The sequence below is a fragment of the Entelurus aequoreus genome, linkage group LG08, assembly GCF_033978785.1.
Source record: "Entelurus aequoreus isolate RoL-2023_Sb linkage group LG08, RoL_Eaeq_v1.1, whole genome shotgun sequence".
Lineage (NCBI taxonomy): Eukaryota > Metazoa > Chordata > Actinopteri > Syngnathiformes > Syngnathidae > Entelurus > Entelurus aequoreus.
This window is the reverse complement of record NC_084738.1, coordinates 44,242,064-44,264,785: the sequence shown is the minus strand read 5'-3', so window position 1 is coordinate 44,264,785 and position 22,722 is coordinate 44,242,064. Positions and strand designations below refer to the sequence as shown.

The window sequence follows — 22,722 nt, the reverse complement described above, 5'->3', positions numbered from 1 at the left end:
ACTGCAGTCTACCTTGTCTGTATGCACATGTGTTATGTGAGCAAGTTTTAATGTTGTAAATTTGATGTTTTATGTGTTGTTTACTGTTTTTAATGTAACCTTGCTGCTGCCCTCTTGGCCAGGTCTCCCTTGGAAAAGAGATCTTTGATCTCAATGGGATTTTTACCTGGTTAAATAAAGGCTAAATAAAAAAATAAAAAATATTGTGTCATTTCTGATTGTATCATTTTGTTAAAATTATGAGGTACAAGCGGTAGAAAATGAATGGATAGATTAGTAGGGGTGTGGGAAAAAATCGATTCGAATTGAAATCGGCATTCTCACGTTGCACGATTGAGTATCGATTCTCATTTTTTAAAAATCGATTTTTAAAAATTTATATTTTTTATTTTTTATTAATCAATCCAACAAAACAATATTATCTACAACAGTATCAATATTAGTAAAAATTTCAACATAGCAGTGATTAAAAATCCCTCATTGACATCATCATTAGACATTTATAAAAAAATAAAAAAAATAAAAATGAACAATAGTGTCACAGTGGCTTACACTTGCATCGCATCTCATAAGCTTGACAACACACTGTGTCCAATACTTTCACAAAGATAAAATAAGTCATATTTTTGTTTCATTTAATAGTTAAAACAAATTTACATTATTGCAATCAGTTGATAAAACATTGTCCTTTACAATTATAAAATCTTTTTACAAAAATCTACTACTCTGCTTGCATGTCAGCAGACTGGGGTAGATCCTGCTGAAATCCTATGTATTGAATGAATAGAGAATTGTTTTGAATCGGAAAAATATTGTTTTTAAATAGTGAATCGCGTTGAATCGGAAAAAATCGATTTGTAATCGAATCGTGACCCCAAGAATCGATATTGAATCGAATCGTGGGACACCCAAAGATTCGCAGCCCTAATTGTTAGTCTACTTGTACATTTACTGTTCTTTACATGTTCAATGTACATTTCTGTTAAAATGTAATAATGACTTATTTTTCTGTTGTTTGGATACTTTACATTAGTTTTGGGTGATACTACAAATATGGGTATACCTGTAGATCCAATACCAAGTAGTTACAGGATCTTACATTAGTCATACTTAAAGCTCTTGTGTGTTTCCTAAATTCATAAACCAGCCCAAAAAATGACACAAGATTTATTTTTAATAAAAAATATCAATGTAATCATTGCAGTACCAACTATATACGGCTCATGAACTTGGTATTGTTACAGTCGATATTTGTATAGATCCACCCATTTGTTTATTAAGACGCCCTGGCTTGCTCTTAGCGGTTAGCTATTGTATCCTCCTACGGTGTGTAGCGAAGCATGTTAAGCTATTTCTCGTCCTGCATGGATGATAGAAGTAGTTGAAACACTGTCGAGAGACATTAGTCACTAGCAAGTTACTGTATGTTTTAAAGCACCGCTTGCAGAGCGGCAATTCAGTGTTCATAGCTTCACCTTTATTGTTAGTTCTATATTGTTAGTTTTAAAGCCAAAATACGTCCATTCTTGCTTTTCTTTCTTCACACTGTTTCTGCTTGTAAGTGCTCTGTGCATGTGTTGACCAACATGCACCCTGGCTTGTATTACCAGCAATGTCACCACGGCGCGCCATCAGCATCAGCATGAACAAAAAAAAAGTATTTTCAAAGGCAGTATGGTGACTTTTTAAAATAATAAATACCACGGTACTTTATTAGTACCAGTACATCGTACAATCCTAATTGTGAGTAAAATAAGACTCGCTAGCTTGATGCTAATATAAATTGGCTTTGCTAATCAATCAAACTTTATTTATACTTTATTTATTTCAATGCTACTGATTAGCATTAGCGTTTTTACATGGCGATTTTAGCATCTCTTAATCTGTTAATAAAAACTAAAACTACAGCTTGTGTGTAATAGGGTTGTACGGTATACCAGTACTAGTATAGTATCGCGGTACTAATGAATCAAAAACTATACTATAATCTGTTTGAAAGGTACCGGTTCCCGGGCATGACGGCGCGTAGTCACGTCGTGACATTGCTGGTTTTACCAGCAGGGGAGCATGTTCGGCAGCACACAATCACGGAGTACTTACAAAGCAGCCACAGTGTGGAGGTGGTGCTTTAAGACATGGATAGCTAGCTAGCAGCGAACATCCATCCACAGTCTGCAGTGTTTTAGCTACTTCTAAATCACTAATCCTCGCCTCCATGGAGACGAATAAAGTGAGTTTCTTACAAGTATCATCCCTGCAGGACAAGGAATAGCTAAACATGTTACACTACACACCGTAGGAGGATACAATAGCTCACCGGCTTCGCCGCAAACAAAAGCCAGCGCGCCTGAATGTAAAAAAATGCCATGGGTGGATCTACATCTGACATCCACTGTAATGATACCTAGTACAATAGCATATCTAGTCGATACTATTATTACATCAATATTTTTTATCATCACAAATTTATTTTTAATTTAAAAAAAATTCATTCTATGTTTATAAACTCAGGGAATACGTCCCTGGACACGTGAGGACATTAAATATGACTAATGTATGATCCTGTAACTACTTTGTATCGGATCGATACCTAAATTTGTGGTATCATCCAAAAGTAATGTAAAGTATCCAAACAACAGAAGAATAAGTGTTTATTACATTTTATCATAATTGTAGATAGAACATGTTGAAACGGAAAATAACCAGATAATAACAGTAAATGAACAAGTGGATTAATAATTAATTTTTACAGCTTGTCCCTCATAATTCTGACAAAATAATAGAATGAGAAATGACACAACATGTTACTGCATACATCAGCAGACAAATTAGGAGCCTCTGTTTGCTTACTTGCTACTAAAAGACAAGTAGTCTTGTATGTTCACTATTTTATTTAAGGACAAAATTGTTATTCGATTGCAATAAGAAACATATGTTTAATGTACCGTAAGATTTTTTGTTATAATAAAGCCAATAATGCAATTTTTTTGTGGTCCCCTTTATTTAGAAAAGTATCGAAAGGTATCAAAAAGTACCGAAATACATTTTGGTACCGGCACCGGTACCAAAATATTGGTATCGGGACAACCCTAGTGTGTAATAAGTGTTGCATCTGAAACTCAAAAATGTCACAATAAAACAAGAAATATAACACATGGACAGCAGTTATCATAATCAGCTCATTGTTAAACGTTGCAAAAAAAATAAATAAATCAAAAACTAGAAATATTTACTAACACACACAAAAGTACTGAAAATTGGTACCGTTGAGTACCGTTATCCCAGGTATCAAGAATTGGTACCATATCGGTTCAAATGTGAACTGTACCCATCTCTACTGTCAATTAGCTATATTTGTAGTAGGAGTGGCCTATACTATTTTCATAAGATAGTTAAACAGTGTGATTTATTGTTACCTCTTTCATTTCATGGTATTGTCCCAACAGGGCGTAGGGACAGTAGGAGATGCTCATGGACATGATGCCCATGCTGCTGATCATCACCATGGCAACATAAACATTGGGGAATAAAGCCATGACAGCAGTTCCTATGAAAGAATGAGAAGCAAAAGAGATGAAGCAGCTGGCTAAATGCTGTTAATATGTCCTTCTTACCTATGGAGAACCCCAGCGTGCCCAGGATGTAAATGACCTTGATGCTCAGGTCAAAGTTATCAAGGTACTTTTGAAGGAGAGCTATGTGGGTTGACATAACACAAAAGGTTAGAGTAAATGCAGAATTGAAATGAAATGAAAAAGGTACATTATGTGTGTTGTTACCTGAACAAGTAGCAGCAGTCATGGCGTATATAACCAGACCCCAACATCCCATCTGAACGCCTTGGTGATAATTATCCAAAGCAGTGGAGTTAACTGGAGCCTGTGACAAGAAGAGCATCATTCAAATTTGGCATAACATTTTGATAAAATTATCATTGCAGAGCAAAAATAAAAACAAAAAATGCAACATTTGATTAAAATTAATTACAATCTGATTAATTTAAAAAATCCACATATGTCAAAATAAATAACTTCATCGTGAATACCAACATAAAACTCATAATTTTAATTTAAAAAGGCCTTTAATTAATTGTGATAATAGTAAATATAGGACCATCTAATTAATGTCTAATTATATAATTATATGTAACTTATATTAGTTTAAATTAATTTGTGTTTCAAATGCAATTTATTATTATTCATAAAAAATCTTATTGCATTTTAAAATAAACTTATAACATGACATTAATAATCACATAATGTATTATATTTATTTTAAAATCAATGTAAAAATAATAATAATAACAATAATAATAATACGGGCACATTTACCACACTTTTTCCTCAATTCTTGTACTGGATTATATTAGATTGTGCAGGTAAAAAAACACTTAATAACAAATTCCTTCCACTGTTTATCAGTAATATTTGATATAAATGTGTGAAGCAGGGTCTGCCCTTACAGTGGGATCTCCGTGGTAGATGACTTGTCCCATGAAGTCTGTGAAGAAAACGGCCTCTGCTATGATGGAGAACCATGTGAGCAGGTGACAGGCGCACAGACGCAGGAGTTCCGGGGGCATCTTCAGCATGGAGAGCCACAGCAGACGCACGGTTGTCTCCACCTGACAAGATGGAAGTTTAGTTGCCATGATTTCATGCAAGGTGCAACAGGAGAGGCGAGTCGTCCTCACCTCGCATTCCTCGCTCTCCGCGTCTCCGCTGGAGGAGTTGGTGTTGCCGCTGCGGTGCCGGTTGCGCTGCCGGTTACTGTGCCTGTGCCGCGCCACCACCTCGTACAGGTCGTTCATGCTGCGCGAAGGCTTGATGAGGAAGGCAGCGTTGGCCCGCTGGTAGCGGCGGTGACGGCCCACTCGGCCGTAGTAGGAGAAGGTGCAAGACGGCTGGCGGTAGAAGGTGTGGTGGTGGTGGGACAGCCGCATGGGGGCTCCCGTGCTGGCAGCTGCCACGAAAGACCAGAAATTATCTAATGGTGCAAACTGCTGAACAGCATTAATAGCAATAATGAGTTCATTGTAAGTGTAACATGCATGACGTTCACACCAACAGGAGCTTGGCAACATTTACAGCGTATACAGTGGTCATGATATTTCAAATGCAGCTGATACAGTGTTAAAAAATTGCATCAGGAGGTTGCCTACAGCCATTAATGGCAATGTTTTTTTTCTACCAGGCGCTTATTAGAGACGCCGGCCGTTAATTGCTCTTGTAGACCACACATGCTGCAACTATAAGGGATATGGTAAATAATTGAATACAGGCATTAAATGGAGCATTATTATTAGGGATGTGAATTTTTTTTTCTTTTTTTTCGAATTAATCGTGATTATTACTTGTAACGATTCTTAATTGATACATTTTTTTTAAATCAAAAATCGAATAAAAAAACCAAATATTTGTATTATTATTTATTTTTTAATCTGTCCTGTCCAGACACTCAGGCAAATCATATGGTTGATGTTAATGCCCATATCTCCTGTACAGATTTACTTAGAAGCGTTGGATACTTCTCTTGTTGTCTTATTTGTATTTGACTTTATTAAATGTTTGGGAAGCATTTTAATAAACAAAAGCAGTTTTTTTTTAGTAATATAGAAATGTATCAAAGCTGTTATCTATTTTATGGAGGAATGTAGTTAATCATATAATTGGCACCCAATGTTATTAAAAAATTATGGATTTTGAATCGAGAATCGTTTTGAATCGAGATACGATACTGAATCGAATCATTATCCCCAAAAATCGAATCATGTGGTGCCCAAAGATTCAGAGCCATAATTTTTATACTCAATGTTTCATATGTAATCTGCTAATACACTATAACTATATAAATGTATGCTCTCTGTTGTATTACAGCATATCATAACATACGTTAAAATATATTAAACTACCTTTGACCATTCCGGCACGATGAGCTTGTCCTTTAGCGCTCAGCCCGTTAGCGGCACCTGTACTTGTCATGTCGACGCCTGCCAGCAAGCGACCATTCAAGGTGCGCTGCTCATTGAGTTGGTTGTTGAGCAACGCCTCCTGCCCCTCGTCGTTCTCCATTTCCTGTAAGAACGCCGATAGGCGGCAGATCTTAACACTGCCGCCCGAGGGGTGTTTTTGGTGGTTGCTGGTTTGGGGGCGGAGTAGGTCTTGGCTTCCTGCACTGCTACTGCGTCGCACGCCAGCCAGACTGGGAGGAAGTGGCGGGGTGATGCAGTTGGGGCGCAGGAGGTGGGCGGGTGCCGGGGGAGAGCTGTGATAGGGCGAGAGGCGGTCGGCAAAGATGGACGGCTCGATGTGGCACAGGAATAAAGCCTCGTGGTCCAGGTGTTCCAAAGTGGCGTCCGTCATGGCCAGAACACTGTCACTTTTACCTAGAAGGATAATAACGGGGATGTCGCATTAAGGGACAAGTGACTCAACAGTTACAGCAGATGGCACTACGGTGTTTATATGTAATACAGAGTCCTAAGTTAACACAGTGGAGCCTCGATTTACGAACACCTCATTATTAGATTTTTTTGGATTTACGAACCACAGACCAAATAAAAACACGTTCTGTTCTATAAACCTTGTCTCAATATACGAACATGTCATACACCCATTGTGTGTTTTGCAGCGCAGTCATTTTGTGCCCAGCAGCACATCCATTGTGGGCGAGCTGATGGCTCTGTTGTCAGCTACTGTGCTATTTTGTGTTCTTTTAAAGTGTTTTTTTGCCTTTTTACATAGTTTCCCAAGTTTTGCTAGCTCAATATTAGTACAAAAAAAGCAAATGGACAAGCGATGTGTGGTTTTAAACCTTCAGGAAGTACCCATAGCCTCTTTCCCCTCCCTTTCTTCTGCTGCGCGCAAAGAAGATTAACCAACAAGGTAAATTGGAATTTATTTTGGATGAATGGATTGACTTTATTAATTCCACAGTGGGGAAATTATGTGGTTGCAGTACAAAAAGTCCATAAAAACAAGAGAGAAACCTTACAGAACATTGAAAATAATATTAAAAATACATGCTGCCAATTCAGCGGTGCCATTTGTACATACAGCTACAAAAGTAAAACACAACAAACAAACCAAAAATGAGCAATAAGTAATACATAGTGCGCACATACAATTGTACCATACATAAACAACAAAACCCCACCATCTCAACACCTACATACACCGTGGTGGCCTTTGCAGTGCTCCACGCCATCGCGGTGATGGGGGGGTCGCATGGCCAGAGACAGGAATAGACCCAAAAAAGCAATCAAGAGAGCTGACTACTTCCTAGGCTGCCCACTATCTCTTGGCCAAAGTGCGGTCTGCGTGGATGGATAAGCAAGAATCCGTCCAGGGAAACCGAAGTGTCCTATACATGTTCCTTCAGCCAGAGCTCCGTGAAGCTCGTCCATCTTGACGCGCAACGCAAGCTGTGCAGCCCCGTCTCTTCCTCTGCAGCCCCTACGGTCTCTGCTTGAGGACTACAGTGTGGCCGAGAGCCAGCACCTGGTCTCCGGTACAAACATGGCCATGGCCAAGAGGCTCCCTCGAGGCAGATCCAAAAGTTCACAAAAAAGCAGCGCAGAAGTCACGGAAGTGCCACACCTTGTCGCGCAGTCCCGAACCAAAAGGCCAAAAACACATGAAAACAAGAGGGAAACATTAAGAAAACTAAAAGAGGATACAGTGCATCCGGAAAGTATTCACAGCGCTTTACTTTTTCCACATTTTGTTATGTTACAGCCTTTATCCAAAATAGAATACATTTATTTTTGTCCTCAAAATTCTACACACAATACCCCAAAATGACAATATAAAAACGTTTTTTTAGAGCTTTTTGCAAATGTATTTTAAAAAATGTACATGTATTCATAGCCTTTGCTCAATACTTTGTTGATGCACCTTTGGCAGCAAATACAGCCTCACATCTTTTTAAATATAATGCCACATGCTTAGTACACCTATCTTTTGGCAGTTTCGACCATTCTTCTTTGCAGCATCTCTCAAGCTCAATCAGGTTGGATGGGAAGCGTCGGTACAGAGCCATTTTCAGATCTCTCCAGCGATGTTCTATCTGATTCAAGTCAGGACTCTGGCTGGGCCACTCAAGGATATTTACAGAGTTGTCCTAAAGCCATTCATTTGATAACTTGGCTGTGTGCTTAAGGTCGTAGTCCTACTGAAAGATGAACCATCACCCCAGTCTGAGTTAAAGAGCGCTCAGGAGCAAGTTTTCATCCAGGATGTCTCTGTACATTGCTGCATTCAGCTTTCCCTCTATCCTGACTAGTCTCCCAGTTCCTGCAGCTGAAAAACGTCCCCACAGTATAATGCTGCCACCACCATGCTTCACTGTCGGGGTGGTATTGGCCTGGTGATAACCAGGCACCGGTCTCCTCCAAACATGATGCCTGGCATTCACGCCAAAGAGTTCAATCTTTGTCTCATCAGACCAGATAAGTTTGTTTCTCATGGTCTAAGAGCCTTTCAGGTGCATTTTGGCAAACTCCAGGTGGGCTGCCATGTGCTTTTAACTAAAGAATGGTTTCCATCTGGCCACTACCATACAGGTGGTTTGCTGCAAAGATGGATGTCCTTCTGGAAGGCTCTCCTCTCTCCACAGAGTAATGCTGTAGATCTGACAGAGTGACCCCCGGGTTCTTGGTCAGTTTTGACAGCTGGCCAGCTTGAGAAAGAGTCCTGGTGTTTCCAAATGTCTTCCATTTACGGATTACGGTGGCCACTGTGCTCATTGGAACCTTCAAGGCAGCAGATATTTTTCTGTAAGCCTTCCCCAGATTTGTGCCTCGAGACAATCCTGTCTCAGAGGTCTACAGACAATACCTTTGACTTAATTTATTGTTTGTGCTGTGCCATGCACTGTCAAGTGTGGGACCTTATTTATAAGCAGATGTGTGCCTTTTCAAATCATATTCAACCAACTGAATTTACCACATGTGAATTACCATTAAGCTGTAGGAACATCTCAAGGATGATCAGTCAAACATGATGCCCCTGAGCTAAATTTTGAGCTGTTAATACTTATGTAAATGTGATATCTTAATTATAATTTTTTTAAATAAATGAAGTGAAGTGAACTACATTTTATATAGCGCTTTTTCTCAAGTGACTCAAAGCGCTTTACATTGTGAAACCCAATATCTAAGTTACAGTTAAACCAGTGTGGGTGGCACTGGGAGCAGGTGGGTAAAGTGTCTTGCCCAAGGACACAACGGCAGTGACAAGGATGGCGGAAGCGGGGATCGAACCTGCAACCCTCAAGTTGCTGGCACGGCCGCTCTACCAACCGAGCTATACTGCCAAATAAATGCGCAAATAATTAAAATAAAAACTATTTCATATTGTCATTATGGTGTACTGTGTGTAGAATCTTGTGGACCAACATTTATTTTTTCCATTTTGGAATAGGGCTGTAACATTACAAAATGTGGAAAAAGTGAAGCGCTGTGAATACTTTCCGGATGCACTGTACACAAGAACACAGAGCTCCTGCAACCAGTAGCCACTACAGCGGCGCCATCCTGGATTTTTCAAAAAATTCCTTATCATTGTAGCGACCTGGCTGTCAAAGTTGAGAAGTTTTGTGATTTTAACTTGAGTATACCATAAGGCTTGTGACAGTGTGTGTGTGTGTTTCCACAGGGTTCAGTTCAGCTATTTGTTGTTTTGGCTTTGTTACAAAATAGACATTTGATCTATCACCCCATTGTTGTGTTTGTTTGATATGCAGTAGTAAATAATGCGTTATATTGTGTTTACAGTGTACAAACTTTTACTAAAATATGGACTTTTGCGGAGGCTGGGACCCCTTATTCATATTTACATTGTTTCTTATGGAGAAATTTGCTTCAGTATACAAACTTTTCTATTCAAGAACTCTGTTCAAAAAACAATTACTTTGTAAATCGAGGTTCCATTGTATGTACAAAAAAATTCATAGTGTTGTTATTTTGGAGCAATTTGGAGCAATAGAGACATTTTTGCCTGACGGCTATTCCTGTTCACCCTTTATTGTGTGTGGCAGCAGAGCCTTCTGACACAAGTTTCAATGAACTTATCATAATCTTTTTTTTTTCAATCACAAACTTTGCCTAACAAATAAACAACATCCAATACATCAGTCAAAACTCACTTCTAACGAGCTCCACCTCCAGAAAGTCCATGTCCAAATCCCCGCGCTCGGACAGATCGTCTCTGTAGGCGTCATAAAGGTCAAAGCTGTCCATTGTGTCATCCTCCCCGATCTTTTCCAGTTTAGGAGCCAGAAGTCCCGTCCTGCCATCACCTAAAGGTTGAGGCTGGCTTGGACTCTCCTATAGGAGGAAGGCCACACGTGTCTTGTGTTGAGTTTAAGTCGCACAACAAACACAACAAGTCAGAAAGTACCTGGTCCAGCCTGTCATGTAAAGGTATGTACTGCTGCTCGTCAATGCTGAGCAGATGTAACACCACAGACACAGAGAAGAGAATGGCGGCAAAGACAAACAGAATCTGCTCCTGAGACTTGAAGATGTCTCCCAGGAAGGTGTTAGTCCAGTTGAGACCGCCCAGAGCGTAGCCCACCGCCCCACCGAGACCTGCCAAAACAAATGTGATTAAATATCGGCTACAGATTTGTGTTGGTATCGTCGTATAATATTCTCTGCATACCTGCTGAGGCTGCATGGATGTTAAGTGCCATGTCCTGGTCCTCTGTGTCGGCCACGTCCAAAAGGTACGCTCTGATTGGTCCCTCCGTCGCATCGGCACTGAAGTCCAACACCACCACTCCCAGCACGGTGAGGACTATTCCTATTGGTTGTTTCCCCGGCACATCCCCCAAAGACAGTCCTGACACAGGAGACAAGCAAATTTTGACCTTTTCCCAATAAGTAGTATAAAGCTTATTTATCTACAACAATAGAAAATATGTTTTTCTCTCTCATAGCATCAATTTGAACTGAACATTACGGTATTTGTACAAATAATATAAAACTTGTGTACGTACTGTACGTGCAATATACAAATATATATATAAAAAGTTTATTTGATGCAAGTGTATGTTTTTTTTAGTGCTTTCAAATGATATTGCAACGTGTGTCTCCTGACTTATCTTTGCACTGACTATGCATTGACCTGATCACTACCATCTGCGGTTAGGATAAAGGAGCATGTGCACTCAAAATACATCGTGTGATTATTCTGCATTTACACACATAATTTACATTCAAATTTTTTTGTGATTAATTACAAGTTAATGCATTAAATTTGACAGCCTCCGTTTTAAAAAATTACATAGAAATCAACAATTTTTTTCAATTACATTTTAATTTTAATTAATTAGAATTTGTTTAATGATCATATTCAGAGGATTTAACATTTGAAAAAAATGCTGTTTTAATTTTAATCCTTTCAATTTAAAATGTTAAAAAAAAAAGGTTTTTGTTAATATAATCACTGTAACCACAAACTACTGGCCAGACAATAAGGTACTCCATCCATCCATTTTATACCGCTTGTCCCTTTTGGGGTCACGGGGGGTGCTGGAGCCTATCTCAGCTGCATTCGGGCGGAAGGCGGGGTACACCCTGGACAAGTTGCCACCTAATCGCAGGGCCAACACAGATAGACAGACAACATTCACACTCACATTCAAGGTACTATTCAAATGTAATTAGATACAGGTACAATAAACACAAAAAAGTACTATTATACATATTTTATTGAAATATAGTTTTTATTGACATGCTTGTGTTTGTTGGTAATTGTAATGTTTTTTTAAGCTACATCACATTTATTCATTCTTTTGTCATCATCTTTCTTTCTATGATGTCTGTGGGTGTAAAAAAGGTTAGTGTGTGTGAGAAAGAAAAATATAACACAGGCTGACATGGCAAGCTTTGTCATGCCTTTATTAATGTGTGTGTGTGTGTTACAATGGAAGTACCACTACTCACTACCTAGCAGACAGGAAGTGGCGCGTGGTTGGTTGAGAGGGGGAAGCAAACAGGAAGTATTTTCTTGTGAACTGCTTGCTGCTGTGTTCCCATGTCAACACACACACACACACACACACACACACACACACACACACACACACACACACACACACACACACACACACACACACACACACACACACACACACACACACACACACACACACACACACACACACACACACACACACACTCTCTCTCACATACACTCCACTCTCTCTCTCACATACACTAAACGTGCCAGCATCTCAGCAGGAGATATGAATGGGAAATAACAACACCGTAATGCACTACAATCTTTGTTCAAATAATAATGGCAACCGGAACTACACTGAACCACAACGATCAATATTTGCGCATTGTCGGTCAAACTGTCAATCAATGACTTCGATCGGTGTGTGTATAACTTTGAAATAACCTCTCTGTGACGTAATAACAAGCCCAGAGCATAACCTCGGCCCTTTGCACGAGGACGCGGCTGTGCGATGGCGAGTTGCCTCCAAGGTAAAGTGTATTTCCACTTGTGGGGACAAAGTGGACAAAGTGCATGCTGGGTAAAGCAACCGTGTGCATACAGTTGTCCCGTCAGCCACTTTATTAGGCACAGAGTATGCTTTTCACAGGTACCTATCAGAGATCCGTTCAGGAAGAGCGCCACTCCGATCAGCGTTCCAATACACAGTGCCAAGATGAAGGGTCTCCGCCGGCCCCAGCGCAGCGAGCAGCGGTCGCTGGCTGAGCCGATCAGCGGCGTGAACATGAGGCCTAGAACAGGACTGAGGAACCAGGTCAGGCTGTTGTACTGTTCTGGAAGACCTGGATACAAGGAGGGACCATTTAGTGCCAAGATGCATCATGTCAGGAGGTAGAATCAGCACAATACTGTACAATTTTTGTACACCTGAGCTATTTCAACCCCTAAAGAGAACCGAAAAATCAACAAAGATATTTAATTATAATGAAAAAAGTGTCAGCTTGATTATATCATCATTTCCATAAAACACACTTCAAGTACTATTATTTGCTTAATATTAGTTTTATTAGGCCCAAAAATAGATTGTTTCTTCTAGGGTTGCGCAATATTGACAATAGAAAATAAATAAACTTGGCCGACGATTGAGCTTTTAATACTATTTTCATACCGTAATAATGAATGTTGATGACACATTCTAGCTGTGTCCCGCAAATTGGACAACGACAAGCAAACAGCCGTGTAGTAAACCCAATGTAGCGTCCTCGCTGGCGAGTAGCGAATAATGTCCCTCCACAGTGCGAGTCAAAAATCCTCGCCTCATTGGCAGCCAATAAAGTAAATTTCATACAAGTATCATTATCACTGGAGGACGAGAAATAGCATAATATGCTACCCTACACACCGTAAGAGGAAACAATAAGCTGTGCTAACCGCTAAGCTAGAGCTCTTGAATGTAAACAGGGGTCGGCGGATCGATACAAATATTGTCAGTAACGATACCAAGTATAGTATCAGTATAAGGTCCATACTACAGTGAATAGATTTTAAAACATTTTAATCACAAAATTGCTTCTTTTGTTGTTGTTTCCAAACTCAGGAATGAAGTCCTTGGACAAACCAAAGGATTTAAATCAGAGCTAATAGTAATTTTTGTTGAGTTATTTTGCCCAAAATATTGTATGTTATAAATTGGAAACATTTAAATATTTAATTGATATTGTTACACCGCCATCCTGTGTTTTTGTCTGATTGCAATTGTGATCAAACATTGAATAATTTATTGATCCTGAAAATTGTAAGTATCAGGATCAGCATTGGTAATACTGCTCCAGTAACTACTTGGTATTGGATCTATGCCCAAATTAGTAGTATCGCCCCCAAAGTAATATAAAGTATCTAAAAATCCAAGCATCATTTTAATAGAACTGTAGACAGAAACATGTTCCAGCAGACCAGTATATTACCAAGTATAAAAGAGGAACTGCACTTTTTTTTGGAATTAAGCCTATCGTTGACAATCATTACAAGAGACAAGTGTCAGGCTTGTCCCTGACAGTTTGGTTATGCTTTAGTTTTTCCTCTGTTTGTTTTATTTCCTGTCAGCGCTCTTATTTTGGTTCAGTTTCCTGCTTGTCTCCCTGAGCGCTGTTTCCCCTCAGCTGCGGCTGATTGGCACCTGGCCACACCTGGTGTCAATCAGCCGGCTGCTATTTAGACCTGCCTCTCCCTCCAGTCAGTGCTGGAGTATTGTCGTAGTAGCTGTAAGCGTTATGCTGTGGACTGTTTGCTATTTCCAGTTTTCCTGTTTGCTGGTTCCTGTTCCCTGTCTCCAGTTTGCCTGTTCCTGGTTCCTGGTTTGTGTTTTGCCTTATTTTGGACATTAAATCATGTTTTCCTGCACCAAGCCTGCCATCTCTGCATCTTGGGGTTCGTCACCAACACTTTGTGACAACAAGAAGGCAAACGTTTTTTTTCTTCTTTGCAGTCTAACTAGAGATGTCCGATAATGGCTTCTTTGCCGATATTCCGATATTGTCCAACTCTTAATTACCGATTCCGATATCAACCAATACCGATATATACAGTCGTGGAATTAACACATTATCATGCCTAATTTTGTTGTGATGCCCCGCTGGATGCATTAAACAATGTAACAAGTTTTTCCAAAATAAATCAACTCAAGTTATGGAAAAAAATGCCAACACGGCACTGCCATATTTATTATTGAAGTCACAAAGTGCATTATTTTTTTTAACATGTCTCAAAACAGCAGCTTGGTTGTAGGGGGGTGGGTTTGAGGTGGGGTGGGGGGGTGTAGGGGGTAGCGGGGGGTGTATATTGTAGAGTCCCGGAATAGTTAGTGCTGCAAGGGGTTCTGGGTATTTGTTCTGTTGTGTTTATGTTGTGTTACGGTGCGGATGTTGACCCGAAATGTGTTTGTCATTCTTGTCTGGTGTGGGTTCACAGTGTGGCGCATATTTGTAACAGTGTTAAAGTTGTTTATACGGTCACCCTCAGTGTGACCTGTATGGCTGTTGACCATGTATGCCTTGCATTCACTTGTGTGTGTTAAAAGCCGTGATATTATGTAATTGGGCCGGCACGCAAAGGCAGTGCCTTTAAGGTTTATTGGCGCTCTGTACTTCTCCCTACGTCCGTGTACCACTCCGTACAGCGGCGTTTTAAAAAGTCATAAGTTGTACTTTTTGAAACCGATACAGATCATTTCCGATAATACATTTTAAAGCAGCACGGTGGAAGAGGGGTTAGTGCATCTGCCTCACAATACGAACGTCCTGAGTAGTCCTGAGTTCAATCCCGGGCTCGGGATCTTTCTGTGTGGAGTTTGCATGTTCTCCCTGTGACTGCGTGGGTTCCCTACGGGTACTCTGGCTTCCTCCCACCTCCAAAGACATGCACCTGGGGATAGGTTGATTGGCAACACTAAATGGTCCCCAGTGTGTGAATGTGAGTGTGAATGTTGTCTGTCTATCTGTGTAGGCCCTGTGATGAGGTGGCGACTTGTCCAGGGTGTACCCCGCCTTCTGCCCGATTGTAGCTGAGATAGGCTCCAGCGCTCCCCGCGACCCCGAAGAGAATAAGCGGTAGAAAATGGATGGATGGATGGCATTTTAAAGCATTTATCGGCCGATAATATCGGCAGTCCGATATTATCGGACATCTCTAATTCTAACATGTAAAAATGGGCTTGTTCTAGGCAGCGAGCAATGCAGCTAATGGGAGCTATCTATTCTATCTCTAAATCACTGTAAAAATGTATTCTAAAACCGTCAACAATACTTCATTTACATCCCGTAACCTGTATAATAACCAAGCTGTAGCAACATTGTTATTGTAAGAGCGAACACTGAGGAACTATTTTTCTATCGCAGCAACAAATCCGCGTGCATTAGCCGTAAAAGCTATCTACGGCGAGACATAAGCTAACTTCTACAACTACATGAAACACATTTGAGTTTGTAATGCACAACACAATGCGATAAGACACCAATCTGTACTGACTGTTAAACATGAACAATCATATCACAGTATCTGTAAAGTATTAGCCCATATTTCATGTTTTGTTTGTACACAGCTAGCCAGACAGCGTTTGTGCTGTAGGTGGAATAACACGTATGATGTGCTGCATGTATCATGATCAATATAAAGTGACACTCACTTTATGGACAGTTGTCAACTTTTCAGGTTTATTTGGGGTAAGCACGTCATTTATGTCAAAATAGCTGGTCTCCAAATTCCACATTTGCAGTATCGAGTGGCTTTCACCTCACTATATTGGCTTCCGTCTGCTACAAGGTTTCACCCTCTTCTTTGTGCTCGTTTCTAGAAGCAGTAGTCCATCGTCCGTTCATTTAAGTTAAAAAAGATAAGGTTGTGAATCCACAATTGTCCAAAAATTGTCGTCTTTGTTGTTTGTTACCAAGTCTGCCATGATGTCTCAGATCTAAAACAAAACTCACGCTGAATGTCCTTGGAACAAAAATTGTCAGCATTCCAAAAAATGCTGTAAAATATGACAGTCAAACCTGTTAATTGCAGCCAAATAAATTTCCCCGCAGAGAAAAAGTATTGTTATAAACCTTGTCTATTGCGAGCACTTACTTAGCATCCTAGAATAGTTTTTTTAAACTCTGGCCACTAATATCAACATTTTCTGCAATAATACATAATGTTGATAGATGGAGCCTCAGTTGCTGTTATTATTATTATTATTTTTTTTTTAGGATAAACTTGCTAAGTTGCTACCATATGAATAGTTTTCTCGTTATTAATCTTTTCTCTGATAATATTCAAGTTCATTAAATAACAGCAATTAATAAATTAATTAATTAGCTTGCGTTTATGTGAACCTACTAGACTTTCGCTTTGGATATTTTTTTTTCCACTTTAAACGATCAATCATCAATCTTTTAAACTACTTCTGCTTAAAATATCCATATCAGATATATCAATTCTGTTTGGGGCCTGGGAGTTAACCTTTAAGGCCACTCTCCAAAGATTGATGGAGACACACGTTTTCAATAGCAAGGCACCCATTGAGTAAACAGTAGAAAGTGTAAAAGTTTGTTGCAAGCTTTGAGTGCGAAAAAGTAGTGCCACCTGTTAGAAAAATATGAAATATAGAAAATGGCCAGTAGTCCAAATTTGAAATCTTAATAAAGGCTTGCATAATTTTAAAATTAATGTGCAATCAAAAAGAGCATTGGGACATTTTTGGTCTCTTTTTAGGGAGGTTTATCTCTTTATTTTTTTCATTTCACAACCTCTAGCATGTGTCAGCTTTATTCAGTCATCAAAGATAATAATAAAAAATAAAAATAAAATATATATTTTTTTGCCACTATATGTTTATTAGGATGATTTGGGCTAAACGTTTCTTCTGCTATAAAGTTGAATGTGCACAATCATGCATGCTTTTCTTTTGTTGAGGTGCTGGATGGATGGGTTAACTAACTTTAATACATGAGCCATATCACACAATATTATGAGAGTAGAGCAAGAATATTGCAATGCAAAGCATAAAGTGCAGTGGATTCACTATAGCAAGTGTCAGCCATGTCAACATTCACACTGTAATATACACAGGGTGTGCATGTGCTTTTGTGTGTGTGAAAGGACTCCGTGTTCAGGTACCTCAGGCTCTTTGACTGACAAACATAAAAAGCTGTAATAACACTTAATGTCAAGCATAGACTTGTATAATAGAAAGGGTGGGGCGTTGTTTCATGTAGAATGTAACAGATGTAACAAACATTGGGTAACTACAACATGCTTGCAACAGTTTGCATTAAAAATCAGGTGATACTGTTGCACTACAGTCTTGTAGATGGCGGTCAAAAGCATTAAAATTCTCACCTTTGGCCTTAATATACAGTGAGTGGACGGTACCAACACTAAACAATTTAACTACAACTTTGTTGTGGTTATTATTCAGATTTGATTGCATTTTCATTGTATCAGAATCAGAATCAGAAATACTTTATTAATCCCCGAGGGGAAATTAAAATTTTCAGCACAATCCCATTCAAGATCAGACAAACATTACAGGGAGACAGAACAGGATCGCTGATGGAGGGGGGGGGGGGGGGGGGGGGGCTGGAGAGGGGGTCCAGACTGAGGCCAAGGGAAAAAACAACTCATAGCCATAGCACACATCCCTCTTACACACATGTAAGAGCGTCAAACATCAAAGAACAAGGACATTAAAGACATTAAAAGAGCAGAGCTGATGCAACCAGCCACTTCTACATACAGCTTTGAATAAAAAGTAAAAGAAACATATAATAATAATGGATTAGATTTATATAGCGCTTTTCTAGACACTCAAAGCGCTTCACAGAGAAGTGAGAACCCATCATTCATTCACACCTGGTGGTGGTAAGCTACTTTCGTAGCCACAGCTGCCCTGGGGTAGACTGACGGAAGCGTGGCTGCCAGTTTGCGCCCACCACCTATCATTCATCATTCATTCACCGGTGAAGGGTGAAGTGTCCTGCCCAAGGACACAACCGCAGCGATTTGGATGGTAAGAGGCGGGGAGCGAACCTGCAACCCTCAGGTTTCTGGCACGGCTGCTCTACCCACTAAGCCATACCGCCCACTGCGGTGGCCTCTGCGGTGTTCCATTTATGTATGTTTATATTTTTATTATTTAGATTTGGTATCTTTTTGTATGTTCTTATTTGTGTCTTCTACCTTTTATTATTTAGATTTGGTTCCCTGTATGTTCTTATTTGTATCTTCTACCCTTTATCATTTAGATTGACCCTTTATTATTATGTATGTTCATATTTGTGTTTTCTACCTTTTACTCTCTAGATTTGGTATCTTTTTGTATGCTCTTATTTGTGTCTCCTACTTTTATTATCTACATTTGATTGCTTTTATTTGTTGCCTTTGGGTCGTATGTGTGCTGTCGTCGGACGTCAAGAAGCAGCGTGCAAGTAAGATGCAGATTTATTCTCAGTAGGCAAACGGCGAAAATCGAACCAGCATATCGCTGGGAACATACAACATGCTCGAGGCTAGCTTTAGCTTAGCATAGCCATGCAGAAAGTCTTTAGCGTTAACGGTGAGGCAGGTATAAATAACTCTCTGATTAGTGATCAGAGAGTTATTGTGGTGCACGTCCTGACCACTAACCAGAGGCAGGTGCAAATAATTAGTGTCCTGAGGCAACAAAGGGAGCATAAGAACAGAAATGACACTAAGGAGATATGACCAAACTAAACATCACAAATATGACCCGGGCAACGGGCTACGACATTATGTATGTTTTTATTTGTTTATTTTATACCCCAAGTTTTGATAATTTCAGTTATTTATATGCACTTTTTTAAACTTTTTGACTCCTTTCACTCATTTTCAGCACATTGGTCAGCGCTTGTCGTTTTTAAAAGGGCAATACAAATAAAGTTGGCGTTAGCGTGATGTTGCACTAATGCACGTATCACATTACTACCAGGATTCCAGGCAAACAAGCCAAATGTGAAACTACAAGCCATTTTCTGCAAATTGCTGAAGTCCTCATATGCAGCAGCAGCACAGGAATGCCTTGTCAGCACTGAGCCCTCACTCCGACGTACATTTAAAGACCATCTTCCTGTTCTTGCGCCTGTGTGCAACTCTATTTTGCTCACAAAAGAGAGAAAAAGAGTCATAAACAGGGTTTGAACCCTGTCACCGTGGCAACCAGGTCTTGGGAACCCCATCGCCACGCAGACTCCATCATCCTCTGCTTCCTGGCCGCTGCCAGGAAAGGAAACATTTTCTCAGACACACACACACACACACACACACACACACACACACACACACACACACACACACACACACACACACACACACACACACACACACACACACACACACACACACACACACACACACACACACACACACACACTTGTCAAACATAGCATTATTATTACAAAAGGCAGGATTTTTGATCCAGCTCCTTATTTGCATTGTGCAAGTATGTATAATAAAGTGACATAAATCACCAGCAAACAAACATACACACATACAACGCTGCATAACAACAGGCATAGCAAACTTCTCGCTGTTCCCACACAGACTTGTTCCCACACTTGCAGGTGCACACACAAAAACTAAACAATACTGAGAGAATTTGCACAGCAGGAAGTTTTTTAGTGAAAGAAAAGGAGAAAGGGAAAAAGTTGGGGGTCAAAGAGGTGGACGACGAGGAAAAAAAATAACAGAGAATGTTCCTTCTCCAAGATTGATGGTTGAAACCTAACAATTTCATCAAAGCTCTCGTTTTACTATACACAATATTCTGGAGGGGTTGCAATATAAGAGCAATTGTATGCGTCACACCATTGCTCAAAGAGCTGCCATGTTGCTTCAGCACGAGGAAGCGCAACAAAAAAGGAGCAGAACTTCCATCTTGCAACAGCAACAGCAACAGTCAGATCCTTGTTGTCAGAAAACCCTGTACAAGGCTCACTGTATTTCTACACTCCAACCCCAGGGTGTGCCACACAATGAAGCTCACCACCATCTCTGTATGTACGTTTGGAGAGGGCTAAGGGCCCTTACGAACTATAAGCCCAAAACCCCCCAGGCCCTGAATGACCGGACTCTCGCTCAGGGCCTCAACACACATTACTGTCGTCATGAACGGCCTTCAGCTCATCAAAGCCCTGCTCCCCCCACCACCACCCTCCCCACCAATGCCAGCACTTCATTAAATGAGTTAAAGGACTCCAAGAACATCATAGGACTGTAAAGGCCCTCTCCATCCGAGAAGAGGATGTACGCCGGCAGTTCTTGAAGCTGAATACGCGGAATGGTGTCTCCCCCTCCACTCTCAGACACTGTGCGGATCAGCTGGCTCTTGTCTTCACTGACATTTTTAACACCTCTCTGGAGCTATGCCGCGTGCCGTCCTGCTTTAAGACCTCCACCATTGTCCCTGTCCCCAAGAAAGCACGGATCACAGAACTAAATGACTACAGGTCGGTTGTGCTGACGCCTGTGGTCATGGAGTCCTTTGAGCGCTTGGTCCTGCCCCACCTCAAGGACATCACTGCCCCCCTCCTGGACCCACTGCAGTTCGCCTACAGAGCCAACAGGTCTGTGGATGATGCAGTGAACCTGGCCCTCCACTTCATCCTGGAGCATCTGGACTCCGCAGGAACCTACGCTAGGATCCTGTTTGTGGACTTCAGCTCTGTCTTCAACACCATCCTCCCTGGACTGCTACGAGACAAGCTCTACCAGCTCAGTGTGCCAGACTCCCTCTGCAGTTGGATCAATGACTTCCTGACAGACCGAAGACAGCACGTGCGGCTGGGGAAGATTGTCTCGGACAGTCGAACCACGAACACTGGTACTCCTCAGGGCTGTGTACTCCCCCCCTGGCTCTTCTCCCTGTATACAAACTGCTGCACCTCCAGTCACCAGTCCGTAAAACTGCTCAAGTTTGCGGATGACACCACCCTCATCGGGCTCATCTCGGATGGCGATGAGTCCGCCTACAGGAGAGAGGTGGACCGGGTGACGTCCTGGTGCAGCCTCAACAACCTGGAGCTGAACGCCCAGAAAACAGTGGAGATGATCATGGACTTCAGGAAAGTCACAGCCCCACCATCCCCCCTCACCCTGATTGACTCTCCCACCCCCGTCTCCATTGTGGACTCCTTCCGTTTTTTGGGCACCACCATCACCTCATCAAGAAGGCCCAGCAGAGGATGTACTTCCTGCGGCAGCTGAGGAAACTTAAGGTGCCGACCGAGATGCTGGTGCAGTTTTACTCAGCCATCATAATAGAGTCCATCCTGACCTCCTCCATCACAGTGTGGTTCCCCGGCGCCACAGTCCAGGATAAGCATAGACTGCAGCGCATCATACGTGCTGCTGAGAAGGTGATTGGCTGCAAGCTCCCATCCCTCCAGGACTTGTTCTCCTCCAGGACCAGGAGGCGTGTGGGTCGGATCACAGCTGACTCTTCTCACCCTGGACACAAACTATTCTCCCCTCTCCCCTCAGGCAGGAGACTACGCTCCATCCAGACCCACACCTCCCGCCACCTGAACAGTTTTTTTTCCCTCGGCCATCAGGCACATGAACGATAACTCCTAACCGTAGCTCCTTGAATTCCTTCTAAGTCTATAACAAGATGTGATAGCTCAGTTACAGCTCTTTTTATTACCAAATGTGTTATATGTGTTTTATGTTGCACGATTGCACCAAGAAAAATTCCTAGTTTGTGAACCCGTTCTCAAACAATGGCAATAAAACTATTCTGATTCTGATTCTGATGTGTGTTCTTCTAGCAAAACGGTGAGGTGCAATAAAAGCGTTGTGATGATTTTATACACTAGAAGTAAAACCGTTTGGACGGACTGACCTTCTCATTGATTAACATGAGCTCTTTCAGGAAACAACACATTTTTATTTTCTACTTAGCGCCACCATGCCCTCATAATGGCCATTCATATCCTGCGATAGCGTGAGAAAGCGCATTAAAAACAGAGTGAAAAAGAGCTTGAGTGTCAAGAGGGAAAAGGATGGCTTGAGGAAGAGACACAAAGTTGGTGGCACAATAATACTGTACATTATTAATCTCAATACTCTATTGTTGGTGGCTTTGGAGGGGTTCACGCCAACACCGACACACTTTACAACATCAAAAAACATTGCCAGTCAAACTGCTGTTACTGCTAGCTAGCATCTTTGTGTAAACAGCCAGCAGCCAATCCAACATCTT

General features: G+C 41.0%; 1 protein-coding gene across 3 annotated transcripts in view; it reads right to left on the bottom strand.

The window, feature by feature from the left end:
* LOC133655912 (solute carrier family 45 member 4) overlaps positions 1–22,722 on the bottom strand; it is a 114,150-nt gene that overhangs the window by 10,982 nt on the left and 80,446 nt on the right. For 2 of the 3 annotated variants that reach the window (XM_062056542.1, XM_062056543.1), the window contains 10 exons: positions 12,620–12,808; positions 10,665–10,844; positions 10,401–10,591; positions 10,147–10,327; positions 5,912–6,385; positions 4,694–4,962; positions 4,463–4,624; positions 3,780–3,879; positions 3,615–3,695; positions 3,417–3,547 (listed from right to left, as the gene is read on the bottom strand). In XM_062056542.1, the coding sequence (XP_061912526.1) occupies positions 3,417–3,547; positions 3,615–3,695; positions 3,780–3,879; positions 4,463–4,624; positions 4,694–4,962; positions 5,912–6,385; positions 10,147–10,327; positions 10,401–10,591; positions 10,665–10,844; positions 12,620–12,808 (1,958 nt within the window). The remainder of the gene's footprint in view (positions 1–3,416; positions 3,548–3,614; positions 3,696–3,779; positions 3,880–4,462; positions 4,625–4,693; positions 4,963–5,911; positions 6,386–10,146; positions 10,328–10,400; positions 10,592–10,664; positions 10,845–12,619; positions 12,809–22,722) is intronic. The other variant, XM_062056545.1, reaches the window with a different exon arrangement.